This window comes from Drosophila rhopaloa, unplaced genomic scaffold, assembly GCF_018152115.1.
Source record: "Drosophila rhopaloa isolate 14029-0021.01 unplaced genomic scaffold, ASM1815211v1 contig_47, whole genome shotgun sequence".
NCBI classification, from domain to species: domain Eukaryota; kingdom Metazoa; phylum Arthropoda; class Insecta; order Diptera; family Drosophilidae; genus Drosophila; species Drosophila rhopaloa.
Window position 1 is genome coordinate 3,007,093 of NW_025335142.1, and position 22,041 is coordinate 3,029,133.

General features: G+C 36.5%; 1 protein-coding gene across 1 annotated transcript; it reads left to right on the forward strand.

Annotated features, from left to right (window-relative positions):
- The first annotated feature begins 14,731 nt into the window (after nt 1-14,731).
- On the forward strand, nt 14,732-16,118 carry LOC108039479. The gene is made up of 3 exons (XM_017116505.2): nt 14,732-14,839; nt 14,906-15,664; nt 15,827-16,118. Exons 1-2 carry the CDS (start codon nt 14,774-14,776, stop codon nt 15,467-15,469), a joined length of 630 nt encoding a protein of 209 aa, XP_016971994.1. The 5' UTR covers nt 14,732-14,773; the 3' UTR covers nt 15,470-15,664; nt 15,827-16,118.
- The last annotated feature ends 5,923 nt before the right edge of the window (nt 16,119-22,041 follow it).

Genomic DNA, 22,041 nt, shown 5'->3' on the forward strand with positions numbered 1-22,041 from the left:
TATATTTCATTTTTATTGTCTAAAGATTAACTTGCCTTTTAGTTTTACCAATAAAATTACCAATACACCTATTTTTTAAATCTTATTGGAACTAAAATTGATTTAAATATATATTTCAATACTTATTTTTAGGTAATAAAGTACTCTTTTATAATTAGTCGAAACTCATAAAACTACTCACCTTTTTAATGGTTTAAATCACATAAGTGAACGTGAACGATTCGCATAAATGGAACACCAATTGCTGTTGTATTAAATAAAAAAAAACTGCTGCAAGAAATGCAGGTAATAAGTAGCTTAAGTAGTTACGAAGTATTTCAGCCGAATTTCCGTGCGCAGCGAACTTGCAAGCCAATTGCCGACGCCTCGAGGAAATGTAACTGCCTTCCGAGAATGGCTGGAAAACCCTAATGAAATTGTCTCCGGCACGGTTTGAAAACACTCGCCGAACAAATGGCAAATTAAGTTTCGAAAATGGTTTCCACTTACGGCCATGGCAGGTTGTTGCTGCTACAATTGCTGTTACCCAACCGTCGGTCTGGGAAAAAAGCAAAGCTAAATGGCTGACAAGTGCATGCCAGTCAAGCCGTTTGACTGTTGTGCCCGAGATCTGTTGTGGAGTCTGCGTCCCTGCACAGAGTTTGGTCCTGGCACTCCCAAATGGCTTTCAAACTAGTTAAACTGGCAAAAGCTGCCAGCAGTCCGCTCACTAAACGCTGCAGTATAGGACCTCTATTGCCAATGTCGTGTGTGCCCCGGAAAGTGCGCTACAAAAAACTTCACCCTCAATTGAATTAAATGCCTGGCTTTCTGCTTCCGCGAAATTGCTATATGTTTTGTAATATTTCAGGAGCACAGATTGCTAGGTAAGCTGCAGATAATTCTGTTTTTTGCCATTGTTAATTAACTAAAAGTTATATAATGCAAGTGAAATGAAAGATGCATTAGCAAATTAAATTGCTGGCAACGGGAAAAAGGTTAGCAGAAGTGCAAAGACAACATAATAACTCATGGTCTAGCGAAATAAATCAAACAGTTTTTCAGTCTTTAATCATTTAAGTTCACCCTATAATTATGTCTAAGCTCTACTTCATGCATTACGATTTTCAAACAATACTAAAAAAATCAATGGGAATATGAAATTATATTATATAGCATGGTAATATACCAAACGTTATTGAAACAAGCCTCGAAAGAGTGTTTATATAGGGTGTCCACAGGAAGTGCATTCAGGAAAACCGCCAGAGGAAAATTCCCTGACATGAAGTCCTGTCCTGAACCCACAACTCTGCCACTTCCCCTCTTTTCCAGAGTCCGCTAGCCAGCATTGTGTTTACTCTGCAGTATCTAATGACTTTTAGCTGGAGGCTGCCCCTGTCTCTGTATCTGCCAAGGGAACAAAGAGTTTCAGCACTTAAGTGCAATGCAATGACTGTCCCCAAAAGGGCGAGACAAACAGCACATATAAATGAAGAGGGAAGACTCTCGACTTCTAGGTACCCACTTCTGAACACTATGCTCCCGAAGGTGTTTTCTAGACCTAAAATGTATCACACCTAAAAACATGAATACGAGCTAAAATCAAAATATTGGATTTTGGGTCGATTTATCAATGTCATGCTGAGTTTTAACAATAATTTAAATGATTCCAGTTTGTCTAACTGAAAAATCATAGGCAGAGGCAACGTTCTAGTTAAAATTTACAAGCAAAACAATATAAATAGATGGTATAATATCTTATCAATTAATTTTTTAACTGACCCTCAAAGGATTTGTTGTTCAAACAAATAACATCAGATTGAGAAATCGAAGTTGTGTTCCCGAACAATTTAACTTCAAGTTAACTTTATCTGATTGCAAACTAGAAAACTATCATAACATTGAGAAATTGGCCTTGAATCATATTGTTTTACTTTAAAGTGCAATTAAAACTAAAAGTGGAATAAAAAAAATATTTATTTGAGCATTTATAATTTCTCATCAAATATTGACGAAAATAAAACACTCTTGTATTTTACGATTACTGGGTATAAAAAAGCGGCCAGCAGTTGGCACTCATATTTGACGTTTTGGCCGTGCCATACCCAAACAGAGTCAGTACAATGAGACCAACACATAAGTAATTGCATTTCTGCCGTATAAAACACTTCCGGTTCATTAAACTGGCTGGACCAAGGCGACGGCAATGGTCTTCTGCATAAACATTTCGACCAGTTCTAATGACCTCATACTCCGCTGACTTTCGGTTTTTTAGGAACAGCTTTTCTGCTTTGGTTTAAAGAAAAGGGATACTAACAAAACTTTAGACTTTTTAGCCATAAATACATTTTTGAGTTTGCCAGAGTAAGTTAACATGGCTAGAAGATTACATTAGTTTAAAGTTTTCAGTCAGAGAAACTCTAATATGATATTAAGGAAGTATATGTTTCCGAAACAGTATTTTAAATTACAGCTCAAAATTGAAACTTTAAAATCATCCCTAATCATGTTTTTAAACCACAAACAACACTTTTATAACAGACTACTTAGTTTTATTCCGGCGAAATATGTATCTTTTTAATATAATAGGTTAAGTCACTTGAACCCCCAACAACGATTTTTAATATTTTGCCGCAATTCCTTTTGGCATACCCTTAAAGTTTAACACCTGCAGCAAATATTTGCATAGACACTCAGAAACAATATGAAGAACTTGCCAAAAGGAGACGGCAAGTGAAACTTCCGGTTCTTCTAACTAACTTTGGTTAGTTTGTGTTTGTTAGCAGAAGTAACTTAAATATACAAATTTCTAAACTGTATAAGCTGCTGGGTAATTAGTAAAACTTAAGTTTTGCTTTGAGTTTACACTTTCGCAATCGCAAAAGCGACAGTCAAATGTAAAACCATTTTTCCTCCACTAACTTTTCCACCCATTTATCTACAACAGTTTTCCCAGATTCAGAATCAGATCCAGATCCAGAGATAAGTTGGTGGACATTTTTCCAACGCCGAGTGCCTGCTCATTGCCATATGGAAATTTAAGCGATTTGTTTAACACGAACATATGTTAAATGTTGATTTTTCATTTGCCATTGCCCAGGCGAAGGATATGCGAAGGGGTGGAAAGGCGAGTGAAAGCCGAGGGAAATGCGTTGAGGACAATACGAAGGACAATGGAAAAGGCAGCGGCGACAGCGAAACCAGAGAAATGGCAGAACAAGCAAATCAAATGAAACCCTTCATCAAGTGCAAAACATTTTTGGGGGCGACGAGCGTCACAAAAGGAAGACTGTGCCCCAAAAAAAAATCTGATTTGATAAACGGACGAGAAACGTGCAGAGGATTTCTCTTTTTTGCTGTGTGTGTGACTGGCAACTTGGCTACCAGTTTTACAACAAGAAAAGGCTAAAAACAAATCCCCTCTGCCATTGATTGCCGTACATCCGTCTACATGCACATTTGTGGGCTCTGCGGTTTGTGTTTTGCCTTCTTTTTTGGCTTACTTATATCCCAGTCTTTGAATCTGTCAAAAAAAAAACTCTAGGCTAAGCATAAGGCCAGGAGACATCGGGGCTAATCTTAAAGCTCGCTGAACTCCATTCCTGACCTGTTGATGGCTTTGGTGCCCGGATTCCTCGGGTAGTTGCTCATCCCATCTACCACTTGCTCAATCAACCAAGTTGTCTACATTGAGTATGCTTCATTGAATTTGACTGCTTCACTTTCAATTCAAAAAGCAGCCTGTCAATCCAGGTGAAATAACAGGCAAGTCCGAACTTTCCAATACTTTACCTGAGGAGAACTTTAGTAAAGACAATAAAATAAATGTGTTAATTTACAGATTTTCTATTTTTATTTTAAGTCAATTATACTACGTTAAAACGCCTGAATTTTTCAATTAAATAAGTTGCAATTTCCTGAGTTTCTAGATTGGTGTGGCCCACTTTTAAAAAATCGAAACCCGTATATATTTTATAATTTCAGAAATTATTTGTCAATTTTTATTATTGAATTTTACCTTGATTTGAATTAAAAAGTTATTTGAGACATTGGCATAAAGTTTAAACAATAATTTTATGTGGAAGCAATATCATTGATCTATTAAATTATTTTATAAATGTTACCAATAACTTTTATACAAAATTAAATTTACGATTGCATTTTAACAAATATTTTAATTTAGTTATTTTTATAATAGTCAGTATATATAACTTATCTCTCCCCAAAAGCTTTTAAAAAAGCGAAATAACAATTATCAACAGTTGTCGTTGAAATCTATATTTTGAGGTTGTAAAAATATATAAGTATGCAAAAAAATTTATTTCCTCTCCTATATGGACTACTTAAATTTATTTCTCGATTATTTTCTATTTTTTTTGCTGAAATTTAAAATGTAACGAACCCATCCCTGGAAAATGCTCTCCAACAAGTCAAGCTAATTCTTTCGCTCCAGTTTTGCTAGTGAACTAACCGTAATGAACATGGACAGCAGTGAAGCAGTCCGAAAATGGCAATGGTCACTGGCAGTTTCTGATATTGATTGCATTTTGCACTTGCGGGCACTGGCTGTCACTCCGGATGTTTGGCTCCAGATGATTGAGAACCGTGACACTTTTCACACAGTAAAAGAAAGAGGAAAAGCAGACAGAATGTAATTTTCATGAAAATAAGATGCGGTTTAGTGACAAGTCAGATCGAAAAACAATCGGATCGAAGGCGATGAAAATTAAACATCCAATCTTTAAGAGCACGAAAATCTGTGCCACATATTACGCATACGCCGGGTAAACATATTAATTATACGCTCTCGACATTGGCTGGCTGTAAATTGTGCGGAAATTTTAGGGAAGACAATAAATCAAAATATTTATTTACGATTGCTGTCTATGGGAAAGGCGTTAGAGAAGGCTGGCCCACTTTGCCATCTCGTTTTCAATATGCGTGGTACCCTTCGCAATATTCATAAGCGTCGTGGCTGTTTGAGTTTGAGTTTTTCTGTTGGTTGGGTGGTTTGGTGGCTGGGTGGTGCGAATTCCCACCCATCCGCATGTGGCGTAAGCAAATATTTGTATTTGTGCAAACTGGGATGGCGGTGGAGGTGGCACTGGTGTTGCCGTGGCCTTCGCATTTCTCTGCTGCTGTCATTGTTGGTGGTTTGCGGATGCCTCTTGTTTTGCGGCTTGTGCCGTGGCAAATAGCCAAGCTACCGCCGCCAGCTTCAGACTTTGTGATACCTAAGTAAATGTTTTGGAAACGCTGAATACTTGGTTTGTGATTTTGGCTCAAGGATGTCAAATGAGAAAACCGTGTAAACATCGCTTAGCAAACTTGCAATAACATTCTCGATGTTCGGTGTCCCTATTCAAACTAAAGAAAAGCAATTTATTTATGTATTGTATAATAGTAAAATAAGTAAGTATTAAGCTAACAAAATCGAACTTTGGTTATTTAAGTTTTCAAAATTTTTAAGATTCACGCTTTTATTTATAATTAATAAAACCTATAATAGATTAACACTCCTTGCCGATTCCAAACAAAACTTATAAAGTATTAATTCAAAAAAGTTAAAAAAATATTTTGTTTCAGTACACCCAAAAAAATAGTTTTTTTTATGATCAATTTAATATTTTGATAAAAATTTGGAAGATAAAATTACCGAATTTTGATAAATGGTTTGTAATTAAATATTTCAAATTGAAATTAACCCCTAATATTGCAGAATACTAAGTGTCTTACAATTTTTATTAAATCTTAAATATAATTCTTTAAGTTTATTCATCCCATAAAATATTATGTCCTAGTTTGTAAAGACTGTATAAATATAACTTGATATACCATGTGTACAATATTATTTATGGTTCCCATATACCCCAATACCCCTTGGCCACCGGTTGAAAAAATATTGTGTCATAAAATGCATAAATTACAAATTCAATTTCGCAAAAGACGATGACCGCATTTTTTAATCATTTTCCCCTGCTGATGCAGAACTACAAAAAGTAGCACTGGGCACCGCGGAAAGCTGAGTTGAGCTGCTTAAATAGTTGAACTTTAATTGAGATTAAAACGGACGGCGACCAACTAATTAAACTGAAGATATTGAGACGCACAATGTGAAAATGAATACATACATGCCATACATGATTTGCGTGCAAATGAGGATGGGAAACTGATTACTTGTCGAAATGAAATTAACACCTGATTGCACAAACCGGAGTTCGATTAAAATTCTGATAATGTTAATTTCAAATTCCATTCTGCGATTGAAGGGACTGTAATGAACCGACCTTGTTGTGCAAGTCAACCTCAACTAGGGCTATACATTTAATTAAATCGAATTTAATCCGAAACTTGTGGCTAAGTTGGGCACTCTGTAAGTATCTACTGCCTTGAACCTTTCTCTTTTCGCCACTAAGCCAGGACCAAAGTTATTCAATACTGGCGTCGAACCGTCAACAGTAAATGCATTTGCCATTTACAATTTACGTTTTGTATAAATATTATTCGGACGTCTGTCTGTGCTGGACACCGGCCATCGGCCATCGGCCCATTCCACTGTCCGTCACCTTTGACCCTGCCCCACCTCACCCACACCCACACCCCTGCTCGCTTCGTTTTACGCTTCAATAATTTATATTTCAATTTTCAAAATTGACTCTTCAATGCTCGAATGCCGAAGTAGCGAAGAAAGTGACTTGAAGAAAATGGAAAATAAGAACGCTGCCTACTTTTCTGCGCATAATTACTTTGGGGATGTTGGCCAGTCACTTTTTTCCTCTGAAAAATTCGTTGAATTTTGTTGAAATTTAAAACCAATTTGTTTGAGTTTCGCCCTTATTGCCAAAAGCTGTTGGCAGTTGGCAGCCTTTTTGTGCTAATTAAGCAAAAGGAAAAGAGAGTCAAGCCAAATTTACTTAAAAGGACGAAGGCAAGTCTAAGCATAATAAAATTCGGAACTCGAATGGGGAAAAGCTTCTGCCAAAAGGAAATTGATAAATTGAATAGATTTTACACTTTGATTTCTGATTATTTGTGAGTTGCATAAAAGTAACAAAATGTGTTCGAATGTTTTAAAATTTAAAATACTTATTTCAGAAGAAGGGATAACCTCCTTTTTGGAAATCGACAGTAGAAAGTTTGTAAACTTTTGGGACCGACATGGTTCAATACCCAACTGGACTTCCGGTTTGGTTTTATTTGATGTTCCGCTCAGTTTGGAAAGTTGGCCAAATGGAAAGGATATCAAAGCGATTACCATTTAACACTAGATCAATCCCGAAACGAGGCCCGACTTATTAATTACTCGAACAAGTTTATTAAATTACTTGCTGAACAGAACACAGCAATGAATGTCAAGATACGAAACGAAAATGTAACCATAATTAAAAACAAGAAAGGAAAGCTAACTTCGGGCGGAGCCGAAGTTGAAATACCCTTGCAGAATATTCTGCAAATTATATTCTCCAAAACAAGAGAGAACGCTATAGTCGGGTGCCCCGACTATCAGATACCCGTTACTCAGGTAAAGGGAGTGCGAGGGAGATGGAGATAGAAACTTTGATCACGCATAACTTTTTAACGAATGGTCCGATTTGAAAAATTTCTTCTACATTTCGAAAGGTATTGATAAACACAATAAAACTGCATTTTTACTTTTCCGAAATATTTAAATTTTTAAAATCGTATATAAGCGATTGTGGGCGTTAAAGGGGGCGTGGCACCTTTTTGAAACAAACTTGCGCTGCGTAGGAACTCCTAGAATCTGCATGCAAAATGCCAATCTTCTAGCTTTTATAGTTTCCGAGATCTCAGCGTTCATACGGACAGACAGACGGACAGACAGACGGACAGACGGACAGACGGACAGACGGACAGACAGACGGACAGACGGACATGGCTAGATCGACTCGGCTAGTGATCCTGAACAAGAATATATATACTTTATAGGGTCGGAAACGCTTCCTTCTACCTGTTACATACTTTTGCACGAATACAATATACCCTTTTACTCTACGAGTAACGGGTATAATTATTCATATGATGCATTCTTTATACTCATAAAAAATCCCAACTTCCTAACTTTAAAAACACCAAAGTTATGGCATTTCCAATCGTTCAGTTATGTATATGGCAGCTATAGAATATAGTCGGCCGATCCTTATGAAATTTGATATGTCGGATTGATTGGGCAAAAAATAAAACCCATAGAAAATTCCAACTTCCTAACTTAACAAACACTTAAGTTATGGCATTTCCGATCAATCAGTTATATGGCAGCTATAAGATATAGTCGACCGATCCTTATGAAATTTGGTAGGTCGGATTGATTGGCCAAATATAAAACCCATAGAAAATCCCAACTTCCTAACTTAACAAACAGCAGAGTTATGGCATTTCCGATCAATCAGTTATATGGCAGCTATAGGATATAGTCGGCCGATCCCGGCCGTTCCGACTTATATACTGCGTGCAAAGGAAAGAAGGGTGTGTGCAAAGTTTCAATTCGATATCTTTAAAACTGAGAGACTAGTTCGCGTTGAAACAGACAGACGGACAGACAGACAGACGGACAGACAGACGGACAGACGGACAGACGGACATGGCTATATCAACTCAGGAGGTGATCCTGATCAAGAATATATATACTTTATAGGGTCGGAGATGTCTCCTTCACTGCGTTGCACACTTTTGACCAAAATTATAATACCCTCTGCAAGGGTATAAAAATGTATCGGCGATAGATTCAAAATAATATTTAATAAATCTATTTCTCAAAAGTTGGCATTACCATTAAGGAAAAGTTCGAGGGGGTTGAATTTTATTGATTGATTTTATATTCTATGACATATTCTATGACATATTCTATGACTAAGTACAAATTTTCTTATATGTACCAGTGCTCAATAACAATTCTAAATTAGGTTTAAAATTAAATCTGAAAAACACACCAAAGATCCTTATGAAATTTGGTATGTCTGATACATTGACCAAATAAAAAACCAATACAAAATCCCAATTTCCTAACTTTAAAAACACCAATGTTATGGCATTTCCGATCGTTCAGTTAAATGGCAGCTATAGAATATAGTCGTCCGATCCTTATGAAATTTGGTAGGTCAGATTGATTGGCCAAATATAAAACCCATAAAAAATCCCAATATCCTAACTTTAAAAATAAAAAAAACACCAATGTTATGGCATTTCCGATCGTTCAGTTATATGGCAGCTATAGAATATAGTCGACCGATCCTTTTAAAATTTGGTAGGTCAGATTGATTGGCCAAATATAGAACCCATAAAAAATCCCAACTTCCTAACTTTAAAAACACCAAAGTTATGGCATTTCTGATCGTTCAGTTATATCGCAGCTATAGGATATAGTCGACCGATCCATATGAAATTGGGAACGTCGGATTGATTGGCCAAAAATACAACCCATAGAAAATCCCAACTTCCTAACTTTACAAACACCAAAGTTATGGCATTTCGGATTAATCAGTTATATGGCAGCTATAGGATATAGTCGGCCGATCCTTATGAAATTTGGTAGGTCGGATTGATTGGCCAAATTTAAAACCCATAGAAAGTCCCAACTTCCTAACTTTACAAACACGAAAGTTATGGCATTTCCGATCAATCAGTTATATGGCAGCTATAGGATATAGTCGGCCGATCCCGGCCGTTCCGACTTATATACTGCGTGCAAAGGAAAGAAGGGTGTGTGCAAAGTTTCAATTCGATAGCTTTAAAACTGAGCGACTAGTTTGCGTAGAAACAGACAGACGGACAGACAGACGGACAGACAGACGGACAGACAGACGGACAGACGGACAGACGGACAGACGGACAGACGGACATGGCTATATCAACTCAGGAGGTGATCCTGATCAAGAATATATATACTTTATATGGTCGGAGATGTCTCCTTCACTGCGTTGCACACTTTTGACCAAAATTATAATACCCTCTGCAAGGGTATAAAAAACGTCAAGGTTAAAGCCAAAGTAAAGCAATTGAAGCAGACAGAAAAGAGACACCCATGAAAGGGCTAAAAACAACGAAATAAAGCAGAAATGTTTCATTAAAAAGTTTTGACACAATTTTTAATTAAAAATGTTTAATAGTTTTGTTGGCGACAGTTGACAGAGACAACCGCAATTCATCAAGACAATCTGACTGTTGCAAAAAATGAGAAAATAGTAACAGTCGCCATGGGGAACTGATATCGTCCAACGAAAAGGTTAAATAGCAATCATAAATGAATTAAAGGAATAAATTAAATAGTTAGTATATTTCAATTTACAGCCAAGCAACTAAATAAATAACTAGCGATTTAAACCAAAATCAGCAATAAAAGTGAACATTTATTTATTTACTTATTTATCCCCTGACACATTTTGAGTATTTTCAAATTCTTTTTAAAGAATCAAATATATATTTATGAAAAGGGTCAAATTCTTATATCTCAATTTATCAGCAAATGTTCAAATTACTGACAAGTGAGTAATTTCTGCTTATTTTTATTAAATTAAAGCTGTTAAATGCCGAATAAACAGAAAAGTCCACTAATTTTAGTTTCTAAATAAGGAAATTATATCTAAATTTATAATATGAAAAAGGGAAAATTCGTGTTAATTCGATATTGTACAGCATTGGCAATTGACTAGTCAAAACATAATTTTTAAACTTAGACTTGCCACCAAATATTTCAATTATTGCCACTTCAGCATGAAAGCCTGACAGGTGAGTAACAATTGTTTTATTGCGCTGTCCTATTCGAAATATTTGAGTGTTTTGTTGCATGCGAGTGCCCAAATGAACAGAAAAGTCATTTGCGATATTTATGTGCCCGCACGATGATAGAGTGTGACAGGGGAGGGCGGGGGAGTGCAACACGATATGCACCTGGCCATTAATGGCCACAGTGCCGCCTGCATTCCGATTGCCGAGCAACGGGAAACGGAAGCCGAAAGCTGAAGCCCCGGCGCCATTTTGGGGCAAAGCTCCGCCGCCTGCCAACAAACACGTTCAAGCCAGCGGCATTGGTAGCTCCCTCGATTTGGCCATAAAAACACCAGCCAACACCCAACCAGCATCCTTAAGTGCAGCTTTGTCGGTCTGCGGATGGAATGAAAGACATGACTATATATCTAAATGGATTTCCTGTGTGACATCCACATCGCTCGACGTTCGCCGCTTTTGCGTCGAGCGGTGACATTAATTGCATAAGTGCAATCAATGCCACAGTCGCTAAGAAAAATGTCATAAATGCATTTTAGCAAGCAACTTCAAGGGGAATTCCAACTCTCTGAGCAGGAAGTCAGTGGCCCGTCTGCAATCCACAACTCGCAATGTCCTTAGCTTCAATTAAAGGATATTATAAATTTGTTTTATCTTCTTCTGAAGATAACAACTTGAGTAATGGGATGTGAATGAAAACATCTTGAGGTTAAAGACCCTCAGTTTGAAGAAACTTGTCTCAAATTGGAAAGCCATTAAGGGAGTTATGCGAATATTGTTGTTTGCTAATATAAGATGGAAAAGATATGCTTTTTGCAGGAAATATTTAAAATTACTTCTTTAAATTTCAAATCTAAAATGAATATTTATTTCGTATAGAGAGGGTTTTCACATCTCCACAGAAATCCTTTCCTTCACCATTCTCTTTGGCGATGATTCAAGTCAAAGGTTGTTAGGCCCTAATTTTCCCTCCCAATGGCTTAGAAAGCTTGGTTACGTTTGTACAATCATAATCGCTTGCTGTCGCAACCACAAAACCGAACCGAGAACTCAATTGCTTCACCTTCAAAAGCATTCCCGCGACGTCTAACACTTCCCTGTCTTCATACACACGGTACACGTAGAGTAATTAAAATTAAATGCCAACAAAACCACATAATGCTTTGGGGAAAAGATAATTACACCGACAGAAAAATATGGGTTCCGTTTGTCGTTTTATTAGCTATTTATCAACAGTTTTTAAATAATATTCTTAAAAAAAACATTTTTTCTGTTTTGATTTTGCCTTTGTGCTTCGTTAATCTATCTTAAAAATGGTACTTTAATGTGACTGGAAATAGCTGAACAATTGTTTATTAAAATAAAACAAGAAAGGAAAGCTAACTTCGAGCAGAGCCAAAGTTGATATACCCTTGCAGAATATTCTGTATATTATATTCTCCAAAATTATTCATATGATGCATTCTTAATACTCATAAAAAATCCCAACTTCCTAACTTTAACATATGGCAGCTATAGGATATAGTCGGCCGATCCTTTATGAAATTTAGGTCGGATTTATTGGCTAAATATAAAACCCATAGGAAATCCCAACTTTCTAACTTTACAAACACCAAAGTTATGGCATTTCCGATCAATCAGTTATATGGCAGCTATAGGATATAGTCGGCCGATCCCGGCCGTTCCGACATATATAATGCGTGCAAAGGAATGAACGGTGTGTGCAAAGTTTCAGTTCGATATCTTTAAAACTGAGAGACTAGTTTGCGTAGAAACAGACAGACGGACAGACGGACAGACGGACATGGCTATATCAACTCAGGAGGTGATCCTGATCAAGAATATATATACTTTATAGGGTCGGAGATGTCTCCTTCACTGCGTTGCACACTTTTGACCAAAATTATAATACCCTCTGCAAGGGTATAATGATATATTATATTTTATGAGCTACACACTTTCAGTACTCATTAAAGTTTATCAGGAATGTTAAAAAAAAGTTTATCAAACAATTTTTGTTGTTGTGTCACGTTAATAAATCATTTGAAAAAATAATCAGTTTTCCTTAATACTACACTGATCACATTTTTTCGTATATACCCATGTAGGTTATATATTGTTAATCCTACTCAAGGTCGTTGAACTTAAAGTTCATTTTTGATTCTTTAGAGATGTGTAACGCGGAATCCAAACTTTTCACTGGGAGGTCAGAAACAAATCCGCAAATCGCAAACTGTAAGCCTTTATTTTTGATTTTGAGTTATACCGCTCGCCTGTATTGAAAATATCTTAATAGATATCAAAATTTTCAAATCACAAGTTTTTCAGTCCCCATATTTTGAAAAATTATGAAAGATATCTCGCTATAGGGGCTTTTTACTAAATCCTTGTTTTAAGTTATTTTTCTCAGTGCATCCTCAACATTCTTATACGGAGAGCGACTTCAACTGCTGCCGTGTGTGCTGTGCTGTGCTGTGTTGTGCCAAACACCACATGAACGTGGTACTTTGTTGGCTTAGTCCTCGCTGTTTGCCATATACCGCTAATATTGCCGAGCCGTTGGCTGTGGCTCAACATTCAATATGGGCGTTGTGGGTGGGCTGGGCGGTTGGATGCTTTTGTACGGCTGAAAATGTCAAGGGGCCTTGGCCGGATGGCAGCTTGCACTTAATTGCCGGGCGAACAAGAGCACTACATTTCAATATCTCCGCAGACATCGAAATGTTATCAAGCCAACGCATATTACATTGGAGCACTGCGACCTCTCACCTCCCACAATTAGTGAGACATGCTGATGCCGATGCAGCAGGCATTTGGCATTTGAAACACGTACCTCTTAATTGCCGGCTAATCCGTCAGAGGCACTAAATTGCAAATGCAAATTGCATAAATTTTGAAGCAGTCAGATGCCATCAAAATTTGATATGCTTTCCCAAAAAATGACTTAGGATGAACCAGCTATTTTAGAAACAAACCAATAAAACTCAGAAAAATCGCATGTCAGAATTTAGTGCAGCTATGAACTTTAAATTACCAAAAAGTGGTCAATTAATTAAAAATAATTAAAAAACAAATTTTAAATTTGAATTGTATTGGTTTTTAATTTCTTTGCACCACGGCAGACTCGTCCTGGCAAGGTACTTGAGGTACTGTTTGTCGACTCATGATGAACACTCAAAAAAGCTGTCACACTGGAAAGATTGAAATTTATCCGCTAGCTAACTTGTTTTTTGATCCAGTACTATTCTTAAAAAGAGATACTAAATTCAAAGTATTATTTCAGAGTATTATGTTCTGACTAAAATTGACTTTTTCCTATAATCTTAAATCTTGACTCTCTGCCGCTCTAAAAACGCTTTATAGTTACTTCATTAGCCCAAAATTGATCTTACTTTAATCTTTTACCTATAACGCGATAAATAAGAAGAAACTGGGATCTTTGGAGGACTCAGCATCAGATAATAATTAACTAATTCAATATATGTAAATAAGCTCAGCAGCGATTTCAAATCAACAAATGAAAATATATCTATGGAAAGGCACTACTATTATTTTGCCCGCAGCTGTATGTATTTATTGGTGTAAGATACCGATTGAACTATCGATAGCTTAGTGCGCCATCGATTATTCTTTTGCATGACATTAAAAACAGCAGATCAGGTCCATTTCTATGTTATAGAGTATAAGAACTTTGCCACGTCATACATTAAGAATCCATATAAAAATTTGACAATCCTTTGCAGAGCTTTGCTGAGAGAATGTTCGAGCCAACATGTTCGATCTAACATGTTTGGTACAACATGCGATCGAGTCCCACTGTGAATACTTATTCTAAGGGCTAATGCGAGAACTCTCCCTACTGATGCTGTTGGTTCGCACAAGTTTGATTTGCTGAGTAATGAAAATTAGCTTCGAGCATGGCTTTCAGCAGAGGCTTGATAGAGGTTCGGGCAGAGCAAATAAAATCTCTGTACATATTCTTATTTGATGTCTTCATAAATACATTTGGACATTTGGAAAAAAATTTAAAATAACTTGTTTTCGATTTCGACCAATGGATAGTAAAAAAGAAAACGTAGCCAAGGAATCCTTGCAGGATTCATTGAAAGGTCATAATTCGGTAAGTCTTAACGAAGTTCGAAAGTACCATCATTTTCAAAATTTCTCACGTGTTTGTGTATTTCAGCTTCAAACGAAATCCAGCGAAATCATTGATGATGAAAATGTTTTTGTGAGTCAAGTGCAACGTGTAGATCTGAACGATGGGATCGATTTGCAAGACGAACTAGAAAAGAAAAATATTGAGATTGATGATTTAAACATTAAATTGATGGCTCTACAGGAGCAACTCAATGAAAAGGTCCGTGAAATTGTAGAGTTGAAAAACAGACTTAAGCAAGACGAATTAAAAACGAATGTCGAGGAGCTGATTACCGGACCAGGTGAACCCATTCTCCCGCATGAGGGTCCTCTAGTGTTCCTGAACCACTCGAAGATCCCTGACATGCGATACTTCCCAGTCGGAAACATGCCGTTTTCGGCTATTTTCGAGAATATTCCCTCCGAGGGTCCCGACTGGATGCTAATTCACCGCCGTTTCGACGGAAGTGTCGATTTTGGTGCAACAACTAAAACTTGTGCTTTTGGAGACTTCAATGGAGAGTTTTTTTTGAACGTGAAATTTTATTTCAAGTTACTAGTAGTTGCCGACACGAACTATATATTGAACTGGTGGACTTCGATAATGTGAAAGCATTCGCTAAATATGATCACTTTGAAATTGGACCACAGGAGGACTATTACAACTTAAAATCTCCGGGTGCTTATTCTGGAAACGCCGGCGACGCTTTGCGATTACATTTAAATTGCACTTATGGGAATGAAAAAAAATAGAGGACGGAGTTAGCAAGAAATACTATTGGTGGGGCAGTGCCAATTCAATGTGGTAAGCAAAAATTCATTTTGATTTAAAGCTGACAAAAATAATTTGACTAACAGCTTGGCTTAAGATAAACATATGTAAATACATATGTCTTATTCAGCGACCTTAAGTAAAGTAAGAATAATTTACATTTTTTTTTTAAATTTTGAATTTTTATATTTTCAGCGATTTAAATGGACCGTATTACAAATTAAAAACTAAGCTGGATGATTTCTTGGGAATTTTTTGGGGTGACTGGTACATTAACGGAGTATATTCGTTGAAGTCCTGCAAAATGCTAATAAGACCGCATGATTGGAAATCAAAAGATAGCATTTAATAAATATTGGTAGAACACATCAAATGCGAATTACCAATTAATTTAAATTGGTGCGCATTATAAAATAACAATGCACAATTGTTTACTGCCATTGAAACAACATGAAGAACAAATTCTTAAAAATTTTTAATTGATGAACTAGTTTTCCTCACTTGACAAAAAGTAAATAAAAAAATATAAATTTAATTAAAATGTCTTAATCAGCATCCGCAAGAAAAGTATAAACATGTTGAGTTTACTTTATTGTTTATAAACAGCGTTCTAAATTAATGTTATTTTTGTTATTTCCCAGATTCGGATCCTATACATGCATAGCTGCTCGGTATGTTATACAGCATGCGACATGCGTCAATATTAAATTAAAGCGATAACAAATTGTAATTACGCAGCATGTGGCGCAGCGCGGAAAGCACTTGCCGCCCCATTCTCGACCCGGATCCGTAGAGAGTGGGGCTAATGGAGTTTGGAGGATAGGGTATGGAGGCTGGGGCTGCGACCGCAGTGCGGCACATAAATATCCAAATTGACATAAATTAGTGGAGATTGAAAAAATTGCTGTGGAGCGCCGTGGCCCGGGGATGTGCCATCCGCCAAGTGGCCATTGCCTTTGCCTTTGCCTTTGTCTTTGTCCCGGTTATAAATGTCGGTGTCGTGGCCCTGGCTCATTGGAGTCGTGTAAAGCTGTCGGCCAGCATTAAATACTCGTATCCCTGCGCTCACACACATCCTGTCCTTCGTCCTGCGGCATAAATAAGAAGCCAAATAAGGTCAACCGATAAATTTCAATTTGATTGCCTCGAGGCACGTCAGGTGGCTGCAAAGCACAACCAGTTGCTTCTGAATCATGGAATAGATTGGCTGGAAGAGTTGCTATACCTGAGCAGGATAAATCGAACGGGGCTGCAACTTAAGGATGCTGTTATTGAGAGTCGCACATTTAATATAACCCTTTATTATTATTTTTTCAATCGATTTGTACAATAGCACAAACAATAATTACAGTGGTCAGTTCTCCCTTATGGGATTTTATTTCAGAGCTTTGATAACTATATCTGTAGCTATATACCCACTTCAAATAAGTAACTTTGGTGTGTTATATTTATATTATGCCGCCTTTAGCTGTTTGGTTTTCCAATTCTCGATTCTCAGTTCCTGACATGTGTTGTGGATTTATGGCTTAACGTTGAAATGGGGTGTGTACTCGTGAGTTTTGTAAGCTATGCAAATGAGTCTAGGGCCAGGAGCTGGGATCTGGACCCGGACTTGACAAGTCGCTTAAGGCGTATTTAAATTGCAAACAAATATTTGCCCTCTAAGTGCTGTTTTTGGTCGGGGCCTTCGAGGTGGAAGTGGCTTTGGTCTGGCCGTCAAAGTGCTGATAACATTTTAACAAGCTCAAAATGTTTTGTAAGTATGAAATAAAATTTTTGCCAGCCAAAAAAACTTAAAATTGAAAACGACTTTGTTCAACGCGGACAAAGTTCAGGGTCTCGAGTGCCCACCCCAAAACAAAACTGAGCCATCGCCAACAAATCGAATTTCATTTCCGACCTGCCATCGCCAAGGTGTTTTCAATTATTTATGGCACTGTGTAAGGATTTTCAATGTCCTCAGAAAAAAATAAGGGGGAAATATGTGCCTAGGACTTCTATTTGACAGTCATCTGTTCAAAAAGAGCATACTATTTTCAGTTAATAGCCGAAAAACGCTTTACATTTTTTTGTAAGAATTTAAATTGTTTCTTAGAGCTGTTTTAGTACATTGTAGTAATTTGTAGACGGACACCCTTCTTGAATTTGTATTATTGCGAGTTCTCAATTATTATTTATTAACTCGTATTCGATGGTTTCCGTTTTAAAACTTTTTGTACTAGTCTACTATGTCACGGTGTACGAATGTGTGTTTGTTCATCACACAGCCATTATTGGAGCCTCTACCTGTCGGGCATTCATCGTGAAAACACATTTTCCCGCTTTTCCCCTATCTTTCCACCTCACGAGGAAATGACCAAATAATTTTTCCACCCAGTACACCAACGCCATCTGTTGATTAAGCACCTCTGTGTGTGTTTTGCATTTCAAATGATTGATTGCAATTTGATTCTAGATACTGCAAATTGCTTTTCAGGCGTGGAAAAGGGAGAAATACGGAGCAAAACAGGACGGCAATCCAATCCCTATTCAAACTAATTTCAAAATCAGAGTCAGCGGAATAGGTTTTAAATATGATTTGCTGATGGTGATTGAGGCATATTTTCCATTTTTGACTAAATACATAAGTGTACAGCTTTGTTAAAAATAATAGAAAACATATAAAAGTAGGGGAATTCCATAAAATCTCATCCGAAAATAGCTTTGATATGATTATAAAGATTTGTGTTTAGGTTAATAAACTTAATGTTTAATAATAGAATTGAAATCTAATCTCCATCATCAAGTATCACAACAGTGAATGGCATCATAATAAATATGAGCCATTAGGCCACAGCCTATAGTTAGAAACCGGAAATTAATATGAAAGAAGAAAAAAGACAAAACCATCACCTGACTAAAGCAATTTGTCAGCGAAAGGCCGAAAGAATCAAGAGAGTTACTTTCTAATGAATAACACAACAACGGAGTGGGTGAGTATAATATAAAAGAAATAACCCTTTTTATCCCTAACCTTTTTGTGTTGGCCATTTGTTTTGAGCCCAAGGATTTTTCTGACCAACAACTTTGTTTTCTGACAAATGCCTTGAATTCCGAATTTACCATGCTCATTTAATACAAAAATTGCATAAAATAAATTATGTCCTTCGTTGCCAATAAAACACGCATAAAAAAGTCATTAGCATGCTATTCATTTGCACAAGGAAAATTTGACAAAAAACCAAAAACAAAATAAAGGAAGAATGAAAAAGTAACTAATTGAATAGTTTTGATTATACAAAAAGAAATTGATAATGTAAATTAAAAATTCAGCTTCGTCACTGTAGACAACTTTTTACTTGTGCAGTTAAAAAAAGCAATAAAACGCATTAAGAACTTTATAAAGTATTTTCCGAAAGTGGAGCACAATAATAAAGCAAAAAGGACACCGAAACAGACTTACACGAAAAGGAAAAAACAAAAAGCTGATGCAGCAGAATAATAAGGCAAATGCCGGACAGGACATTACCGACAGGATGCTGAAAGTTTTGCATAGAACATCACAAATACATGGCAAATTTATTGAGAAGAAGATGATTTTTTCTACTCACTTTAAGCACACAATTTGAGTTTTATAGCCAACGCATTGGGTCCCAGAATCAGCAATTGAACAAAACATTTCTTCAAAAAACTGCTCAATGGCTTATTCAAGGACCAAATGGCAAAAACAACAGGACCATGACAACCCCCTCTTTTAATTTTGTTCTTTGTTTTACAGGAATAAATTATGAGGTACTTCTGCAATTGTTTTGCGTGCTTATTTTAGAATTTAAAATGTTTAAATCAGTATACAGACATAAATGTTATGGTTTCAATATTTTATAATTAAGTCATAATAAGCAGTATAAAATAATCCAAAGGTTAAAAGAGGGGACTATTTACTTTTCGATAATTTATTCGTTGTTCTATAATTTATAATATTAATTGAAGATTCGGTGTGTTGCCTTTGTCAACTGAGCACTCAAACCAATACAATAAATTAATGTAAGCTCCTGAAAAAATGTAATAGGGAAAGATAAAACCTATCTGCAAAAAGGGATACATTTAATTAATTTAATGGGCAAACAATCAAGTGGGCAGTTATTAATGTGCATTAAACTGTGAGTTCCAATTGACAACAGTAAATAAAAAATATGTCAGGAAGTTTTTAATAACTCTATTTACAATGTGAATTAAATAGCAGCCATCTGCGTTCTGCTTTAAGTTAACTTTAAATTTTAGGTAAACGACACATCACGAAATCCCCAACTGGCTTAAAGTCCTCGGGCTATTCAGCTCGAAGAGTGTGAAAGAGTCATGTCAGGGAATCATCTTGGCCTCTTCGGGCTGAACTCTTTTCGCATAAATCACGGTCGGGAATCTGGGAATCTGGGAATCCTTGAATCTGCGCCGAAGGGGATACCGTCACCGGATACCCGCCACAAGAAATGCCAAATTAATTTAGCAGGCCTCTAACTTTACCTCTACCACTCGAGCCCGTCGCTTTTTCCTTTTTCAATCAAGGTAGACGCTCTGGAATCATTTTGCATTTCTTGTCACGTTTTATGAATTTGCTGCGACACACAAACGCCGTGCCATCCTCAGAGAAAGTGGCTGAGACCGAGCAAACAAGCCTCTTACACTCAGAGAATTATATATTTTAAGTTCGAAGAATAATATATTTCTTATATTATAAGAAGTTGCTGTCAAACTTAAGGTCATGTGTTGATTATATAATATAACACTACAATTATTAGTTTACTATAGTTTTTAATAGTTGCCTGAACATCATTATTTTTATTGAAATAAAAATATTATTATTGAAAAAAAAATATTTTTGTTTTGTTGTTATATATTAACATGCCATATTTTTGTTTCTTAAAATGTAGGTTTTTTAATTTTATGAAAATTTTTAATGCTGAATTTTCCAAATATTTCAAAAATATTTATTTAAGATAGTTTCATAAACACCTTTCTAATATATAAAATTAAAAAATGATTAAAAAGTAAGGGTAATATGGTGTTCGAGCACTAAAAACCAATTTTGTTAAGTTTATGAAATCGGCCGATACTGCTTAGCTGCTATATCCGGCTTAAAGACACCTATTTTCTTTACCGATTTAAGGGATATTGTGGCCATTTACGCTGTGTGTACACAATATCCAGCTGACTGGTGAAAATGTCCCCGGCATTCGGCATAGATAACGCGTTGGCGGGCTTAAATGGCTTTCGCGGGGGGTCGCAGTGCTCGGGCCTCCAAGACAGAAATGCAAAGGGTCTTCACTTGGCTACGGTGGCGGATGCGTAACGACAAACACGCATAAATTACTCAATTAGTAGGCGGGATGCGAAGCGGAGCGAGGCGGCCTAACAAGACAGCCGGAAGTGGTGAGCCGTACGCCCCACTTGACTGCACCTCCCCCGATCCGTATTGAGCAATCAAATGACGGGATATTAGGCACGCGTTCCTCGTCTTGGCACATGAACCCATAAATCAGAGCTTGGGGTTCCCCGGCCGTGAATTCCACGGATTTCTAATTACAAAAGCCGGACTAGCGCAGATTCGAATCTCGTGGAGATACCAGTGGGATAAGTGTGGGGGATGGTAACTCAAGAAAGTCATGCCGATTTAGGTATTAAATTGATGAATAGGTACAAGAAATAATTGTTTGAAAAAAGTTTCATTGGGAAATACTTGAATTTTTAATTGACTGTAAAGGATCTGCTTGTAATCTAAGGAACACACAAGCCTGAAAACGCTTTCCTTCTGGTTAAATAACAATTATATTAGTGGTCTTTTGGTAAAAATCTAACGATTTTAGAAAAAATAATTATAAATTAAATTTCTCTTATTTGTTTTTAGTGTAAAATGTATTTATATTAGTCGATTTAATGTTATTAACTGTTGGGGAATATAAATTTTCAGTAATTTCCAGTTTCTGTAACCATTTTTGCGGTGTTATTATGCCTTTTAGCAGCTTTTATTTGCATCAATTACTAATGATTTTTGTACGGAATTTTGATTTTATTTGATTTTCTAATAATATGATTTTTATAGACTATATTTGTATTCTTCAAGCCCATAAAATAAATATTTGTACATTTATACTTGAAATGTTTAATATATTGCTATTGCCTGCTCACTTTTTAATATTCGTAAAAATCTCGCCTGACGCTTGAAGATCCGGGAGAATCATTCCTACTTTTGCTCTGTCACTTCTTGACTTTCACTTTTGTGTTCGTGCTCTTGTTGATAATTACCAACATAATTTGTTTGCTTGTGGCCTTTGTCAAACCCCACTGGCCGTGTTGACGTGTCCGAATTGCGATAATGTGGCTATTTGCTTTGTTGGCATTGTCCTTAGCCGTCTGTCGTTTCAGCAAGCAATTAG